At 41.4% G+C, this 8,233-nt stretch overlaps 1 protein-coding gene across 2 annotated transcripts in view; it reads right to left on the reverse strand.

The window, feature by feature from the left end:
* Nucleotides 1–6,759, reverse strand: part of bif (bifocal) — a 241,464-nt gene extending 234,705 nt beyond the window's left edge. Inside the window, exon 1 of one of the 2 annotated variants that reach the window (XM_067081457.1) lies at nt 4,224–6,756. In XM_067081457.1, the coding sequence (XP_066937558.1) occupies nt 4,224–6,500 (2,277 nt within the window). In that variant the 5' untranslated portion in view covers nt 6,501–6,756. Of the gene's footprint in view, nt 1–4,223 lie in introns of both variants that reach the window. The other variant, XM_067081456.1, reaches the window with a different exon arrangement.
* Between the last annotated feature and the right edge of the window lie 1,474 nt (nt 6,760–8,233).

An 8,233-nucleotide genomic window follows, 5' to 3' on the forward strand; every position in this document is an offset into this window, starting at 1 on the left:
TATATATATATATATATATATATATATATATATATATATATATATATATATATATATATATATATATATATATAATCTAAGCACCAACATAACCATATCCGGCAAAACACAAGGCCCTTCGAACGTGAACAAATAAAATATTGCACCGCCTTTGTTTCAACAAAGGCAACACAAGCACAGGCTACAGCCTTGACAGATGGCCGAATTACTAAAACACTGACAATTGTGAGTTCTTTCAAAGGAAAGGACACACTAAGCTGAAATACACATTTCCAAAACTATAAATAACTGTACTGAACAGAATCACTTAATTTGATACAAAGCTTCATAAAACAAACTAAAAGGAGAGAGAAAGAGAGAGAGAGAGAGAGAGAGAGAGAGAGAGAAGATTTCTGTTATGATGAGAACAAGTTCGTGTTGGTGATGGTGATGGGGAAAGAGGGGGGGGTACATGCCACAGTGCTAACGTCACTGGTGGTGGGACTGTTGGTTGGTGGGTCTGGGTCATGCACTCTCTCTCTCGGCTACAACGTCCCCATTTGCAAATGAACTTCGGATCTACGCTGATGCTGAAACCGCTCAGGGTGGTATGTGGCAAATGAACACTATTCGGCTTAAATTACGCACGGTGTTAGTGGATAACATTTCTATTACACGCACACGTGCTTATATAGGCCTAGTCTATACACATATATAAAAAAGACTTTAATACAAAAAAATCGGGAGTATTTACATTAGTTATTTTGAAACCTACAAACCATTTGATATCCTATGTACTTAACGCTGAATATGGTGGCATATTTGAGGCATGGCGTAAGTCCCATTACTCTATAAGGTAAGCATTATCTATACGACTAAGTGATATGCACTCCACATGAACAAGAATAAAAAAAAAAAAAAAGATTCGGTGAAAGCACTCACACATTTACTGCTCACCGCTATGTATGACAGGCTATACCGAACAATATTCCCAGTGTACTATACAGTCAAATAAAACACAATGTTCATACGTTTATGTTTCTGAATCTATAGAAAGCGTAAGGGTAATAAGGTATATTTTGACTTGCGGTTTTTTACAATTGTTTATTTATCCTTCGAGAGTAATCATCTGCCGTGTTCACAGAAGGCTGTATTAAATATGCTTGAGTCCCTGCACTCATGAAACCGTGGATGTCTATAGAGTAAGTCATGAAGAGACTGCCAAACGATAGGCCTATATAGCCTACTAAAGATTACTGGAACTGGGTTATGATGAGACGGTACGGAAGTTTTTTCTTTGTTTAACTGTCCTTTGAATATAGTGACACCCAAAATTTAATAGTGATATACCATTCCAGAACTACCACTCATTACATAATAACGGTGATGGATTTTTACTCTCAGGTAGTAAAATAACGATAAAAATTTAATAACAAATGAGTGAGGTAATTAAGAGGTACTGCTAATACGAAGCATGTTAACTGGACCCATTCGTAGTACTTCAATAATTAATAATTCCCTTTGCAGTGTACCATCCAATCAATACAATGAGCATAACCACCAAATACAGGACACTAACACCCATCGTGTTCTTCACGTATGAAATGGAGTTCCAACCCATAGCTACGTCTACGACAGCCACAAACACCGTTTTCAGTGGATACCATTACATATCAAATAAAAACGAGTACCTTGCAATGCAGCAACCACACACACACACACAGAGAGAGAGAGAGAGAGAGAGAGAGAGAGAGAGAGAGAGAGAGAGAGAGAGAGAGAGAGACCATAAACCGTCCAATCCTGGGATAATAATTTGATCAACCAATGAGTCACCGGGATTTCGCGCTGGTGGATATGACGACATGGAAGAAAAGCGTGGAAAAGTGAAGAGGAAGTCTGAGAAAGTAAGGAGGCGGAAATGGAAAGGGAAATGTGGTAATCGGCTGATATACGTAGCCAAGAATATTCTTAGGCTCACACATGCACACACGAGTACAATTTAACATGCAGGGAGAGAGACAGAGTCTGAGAAAGGAAGGGAGTGCTATAAGCGAGCGGTTCGTGTGACAGGACGTGGGATGCGAGAGTATGATAATGGCCTTCTGTTAAGTGTCAAAACACTACGAACAGCACAGCTGAACATCACTCTCTCAACACCAGGCCCGAGTTAACGGATGATACACCTTTCAGATACATTCAAATAATCAGTATGCTGTCTCCATGAGCACCTAAAAGTGCATAGGAGCATTACAATGTATTCTGCACGGAATACCACTTTCTATTTCTCATGAGAGTTAGATTTAAAACGTAATCCTTTGAATAATTTCTATTCACTCAAAGGAACCAATTTTCAACCACAACAATCAAAATGGCCTTCCATCCATACAAATCTCGGTACTTCACAAAACAATAAAAAAGATATACTTATCAAAGGATGAATTTTCAATTTATTTCAACAAAGCAATAATGCATTTTGAAAAATGAGTTGCTTTTATTTAAAACACCATAACACACCTAAAGTTTGAATATCTTCCGTTTTCACTATATGCATTACATTCTGGTCTTTTTATATAGCTTAGCAGGAGTGCGTTAATACATACATAAATATATATATATATATATATATATATATATATATATATATATATATATATATATATATATAACTTTATCACATACACAACTGTTCTGTGCAATAGTACAATTACTAACAGGACCTCATTCAAACTGGATGGTATCTAATGGAGTATTTATTCAGAAAAAGTTATAAGCTTTCTTGGTCAAACAGATACTTGATAATGAGGACTGTTTGTCCAAGAAAGCTTGTAACTTTTTCTGAATAAATACTCCATTAGATACTATCCAGTTTGAATGAGGTCCTATTAGTAATTATATATACATATAATATATGTGTGTGTAGGCTACAACGAAATTTTGAAGAGAATTTAGTACAAAAAGATATCTCTAGACTAATATTCAGGTTACATCTAAAGGGACCGTTATTTCTCTGGCAAAGGGCGTTCACAGGCTCTGTTGCACTTACTGAAAAGGTATATTTAGTGTCAGGACGGAGTGTCAGTACCGTGCCACATGAAACTTATATAACGCCTTCGACATTAAACTCGTGCACTGCTGACCATCATTATAGGAAGATAATAAAATCTTGGAGGGCAAAAACATAATGCCAAGAATGCAAACACTATTCCACTTGTTGAAAAATTTGGAACCCATAAAAACCACGCCACATTTCGTCCGAGCATTTCAAAGACAGACAGACCCACGTTATTAGGCCAAGTCAACAAAAAAAAAAAAAAAAATGCATATTCCCAGTCTTGAAAAAAAAACCTGACCACAATTCGAAGTGAACTTAAAAACCAATATCCCACACAGGGCTGAATATGAAAAAAAAAGGCTAAAATCTAGCACTTACAAACTTTCTTCCATATATACAATGAAAGCGACTTAAGTCTCCAAGGCTTGATGAGCCCAATCAGTGCTTCTGAAACAAGCACTAACTGAAATGCAACAGTATATGAGGGAAGGGTCAACTAAATAATATTTACTGCACACCAAGATGCACTTAACAAAACAAAATCACCTAAAAACCAACAAGACACTGACCCTGGGGCAACCTTGCCCCAATTCCTGTGTGTGTGTGTGTGTGAGAGAGAGAGAGAGAGAGAGAGAGAGAGAGAGAGAGAGAGAGAGAGAGAGAGAGAGAGAGAGAGAGAGAGAGAGAGAACCTAACTGAAAATCCCTTTGATTCGTCTTCTGCCTTCAGCCCGTTGAAATCTCTCAGTCTGTTAAGGTAACATCGCATAAAACCCTATGTACGGTTTAATTCTGGCATAAATTACCTTCAAAAAATTGAAAAACCAATTCTACTCGATTCCAGTGAGGAAAATACGCTTACTTAGGGATATAGATTTTGCTGAAAAATTAACGACCATGTCAGTGCCACATACACACAGTAGAAGGGCGCAAATCACGAAATTAAAGACTGCACAGAATAAACAAGGATTTATACTTTAAAAAGTATCCCACTCAGCAAAATCAATCACACTTGTAGTGCAACATAAGATTTCATGAGGGGAGGGAGGGAGTGCATTATTTATCGCACGAGTTAAAGATAAGAGAAATGATACAAGCGAAGAATACAGCCGTTCCCATAAAAAGCTGCGACTGTGATAACTGTCCATATTTCAGTTACCAGTTTACGTAAAACTGGATCGAGTCTGCCTTACCTTTGGCGTCCTGTTGGATAAGTCAAGGCCGTCATTTTCGACGTAATCCGGGGCAGCAGTTTTTGTGTTAGTGAAGTTAAACACCTGAGTATTCCCGGTCTGTCCCCTCCAGTCCCTGTTGGCGGCGGGCTTGAGGATGGGGGAAATGCCCTCGGCGGAAGATTTGTTGAAGGCCTCCACCAGGTTTCCTTTGCCTGGGCTTCGAACCAGGTCATCGGATAGGAAGGGGGAAGCTTTGGATTCCACTGGACTTAACACTACATTTTGGGGGAATTCGGCCTTTTGCGAGCCTCTCACTTGTTCCTTCCCCTGTGCTGGGGTTGACCTGGGGGATTCCACTTTCGCCGGGAATTTCACTGGGTCCCCCTTGGGGCCGACGTGGAAGGGCGGGGATTCACTTTTGGTTGGGGATCGAATGGACTCCACTTTGGTCACCTTGTGGGGGTCAAATCTGGACGGGACAGATTCAGGCCCTCCACGGGACTTTTCGGCGTTCTTCAGGTTCTCCTGCTGGACCCGATCACTCTCCTGAGACTTGGCAAGCTTGGTCTCGGGTGTAGTGAGCTGGTGGGGGGTCTCTGTGGCCGCAGTAAGGGGCACCCTATGAGATACCACGGGGGATGCTGGCAAGGGAGTGGGTGTTGGAGATGAAGGTTTCGTTGGAGCTTTGGGATGACTTTGAGTCGACGACGATGACCGGGTGAAATTGAATTCCTGGCACTGACTCTCTTTACGAATATTGCTTACAGCTGTGTTGGAGACCCTTCTCACTCCTTCTTCCACTATCGCAGCGTTACTTTCAACTGAATGTCGGAGTTCATCACCGTTCACCAAAGGTGCCGTCACTGAGGCAGTGACTGGGGTCAGGCCAGGCCGCGCCCTGCCCCCTCCAGCCCCCAACACTCCTGCAGCACTTTCCTCTCCACCACCAACATCACCGTTAAGGGCTGTGGCACGAACACTGAGGGTGGCCCTTGGTGAGGCCCTAGACACCTGTGCCACTTGTTTGAGGGATGACTTGGCTTCTTCGATAGTAACTGGGAAAGCTGGGCCAGAAGGAGCGACCTTTCTTGGAGGAATTTCTGTAGGTTTGGCCATCAGGGCCGGTTTGGATGGTGGTGGGGCAACTCCGTTCGTTTTGTTGGCAGCCTGGGCAGCCTTGTGAGCAGCCACCCGAGCTTTAGTACCCCGGAGAGCCTTGCCTCCGACGGGCTCGAACATCTTCTTGACGTGGCGGACCGTATCTGGAGGAGGCATTTCGTCCTCCTCCAACAGGTTCGAGGACGACATTTTTCTGGTCAAGGGCGGGGGTTCGCCACCATCCACGCCTTTTGTATGGGCACCATTCAGTTGTTGTTGATCGGGCTTGGGCTTGGAGGTTTCAATAATGATCACATCATCCTTCTGCAAAGCAGACAGACTAGATTGCAAACGACTGGTGGCGGACTTGCTCTTGGGCAGCCCACGGGTTCTGGTTTCCTCAGATAACCTACTGCTTAACGAATCGACAGACCGGGCTCGTTTCATCACCTCCCTCCGGTGACTGGCTGCGTTGGCCTGGGCATTGTGTCCATGGCGGGGTTTGGCAACATTCGAGCTCCTTTCCTGCCACGTTTCCCGTGGATCGTCCAAAAGATCCTCAAGTGAACTGAATTTTCTCAAAGGGGGTCGAGAACGTGAGTCCCTCATGGCCAAAGACATGTACCGGTTCTTGAGTTTGGAAACGATTCCTGGTCCATAACTAAAGTCCTCATCATTTTCTTGAACATTGGTACAAGAGTCACTATAGGATGAGTAAGTTGGGGAGGTAACCCTCGGCCCCTCATCATTAAGACCTTTATGATGCATGTTGCTTACGTTGGCACTCGCAATTTCACTCTTTACGGCACATTTCTGGGAATAGCTCCCATCACCACTACCACCACTCAAAGTGACACGACCACCTTCCAATCGAGAACTGACCGCGTTGTTGTTTGACGGGTAGGGGTGGGAGGAGGCTGGGCCACTCACTGAGCGTATCAATGGGAGATGTGGGCCCCTCAATGAGGATACTGGGCCACTCAGTGAGGATGACGGGCCACTCACTGAGGATGACACTGGAGGGCCACTCAGTAAGCCTCGCCCCCGACCCGCCATCGATGGTGTGGGAGTTGGGAGTCCAAACCCTCCATGCATTCGGACATTAGCCCTTTTACGTAATATCAAATCCCTTTTCCATGATGGGAGGTCATCCAGTTGGGATTCTTGACCACTTATGTAACCTTGCATCGTAGCCATGATGATAACAGGCGAGCTTATCAGTTAAAACATCCGCTAACTTGAGATATCAGACTTCCTCTACCCACTTTTTACACCACTAAAGTAACCAGTGCCCTTCATTTGCTTGTTTTCCGGTAGGAGTAAGACTATACACTATATACACAATACGTTTTCACTGATGGTTTAGTATTTCTCTGATAATTCCATGGTTTCCCTGGAGTTCTGGTGTCACACCTAACACCGACACCGTCCTATCCTCACTGTTGTTGATAAGCTTGCCGCTCCGTGGGGTCGATGCCATGTGCGGTATTTTCCTTAATTTAATTCACCTTCCTGCTGCGGTTTTGTGGCATAAGAAGGTTGTGTTAACAATCAAGCCGTGCTATAGTTTTTGGAAGTGGAATTTTGCACCTATATTATTTTTTATCGCAAGATAAAAAATATTAATTGAATAGATATGTTGCGCGCCTTGGAACATGAAGCGTAGGCCCTCTACCGGCCATGTCGGGAAGTAGATTAACGTACTCCCAGCTGACACCTCCTGTAACTGTACTTTGTATAAAAATGTACTTCGTGCTCATCCATACGCTAAAGGGTGGTTATCCTTACGTAAAATTACATTCCAAGACAAGCATCTCACTCCCTCTGCTACCGTGTCTCCCGGAAAGATGCGTCTGAAATTTGAACGCATGGCAAAACATATACGCCCATGACAGGGTTCGATCCATACATTAATAAATCCACACCCGTGCGTAATTGCGTGAGTTTTCATGACTGCGCAATCAGAAACGTTTCACAAATAAATTGCAATTTTCTTCCACAGAAGATTGAAATTAATAGAACACACAAGTGGTAACTATTGAAATAAATACACAAATTACTTCTGGCTTATCTATTCCGGACAATTTTTCATTCTTGGGTGTACAGCAGGCGGTAAATATTTGTATCAATTCAGTACAGTTGAACTTGTTACGCAATTGAATGGTAAACAAAGCCAAGGCGATGCTATTATTCATCACGGTTAGTTTTTCTCTTGTAATGATTGAACAATCGTTCAAGTAGACAGTTAAGGTTTAAAGTACTTAATCAATCGATTTTTATGTACCAAGCAAAACTATAGATTATATGTATGTATGTGCGTGTACAGTATATATATATATATATGTATATATATATATATATATATATATATATATATATATATATATATATATATATGTATAAATGTGTATGCATGTATTTATATATTATATATATACACACATATATATATACATATATATAATTTAATTATAAACACAAAGACTATTTAATCTTCGCAGGAACCTCACGATGTGAAGCAAAGTTTTCTAGCTATGTATACTGCATTCAACGTAATGCTTTTGTGTTTATTAAGTTCAATATTATTGCAATAACTAGCATTTCCTTCATTTTTTTATTTATATTGATCATTAAATTGTCCATTCTTGCATGGACACTTTATAAATTTATATTTTAACATTCTTTTTATATACGTAGTCTCTATACCTCGATTACGATTTTACTTTAATTCTTTGCTCTCTCTCTCTCTCTCTCTCTCTCTCTCTCTCTCTCTCTCTCTCTCTACTTTAGGTGTTATGACTCAGCAAAATTGTTGCCAAAAAAAAAAAAGAACAGCGATGCAACGCGAACATTCCCCTCCCCTGACAATAAAGCAAATATAATGGATACAAATTTATCAATTAGCAGAATAAACTAACAGCAATCAATGA

The sequence above is a fragment of the Macrobrachium rosenbergii genome, chromosome 37, assembly GCF_040412425.1.
Source record: "Macrobrachium rosenbergii isolate ZJJX-2024 chromosome 37, ASM4041242v1, whole genome shotgun sequence".
Lineage (NCBI taxonomy): Eukaryota > Metazoa > Arthropoda > Malacostraca > Decapoda > Palaemonidae > Macrobrachium > Macrobrachium rosenbergii.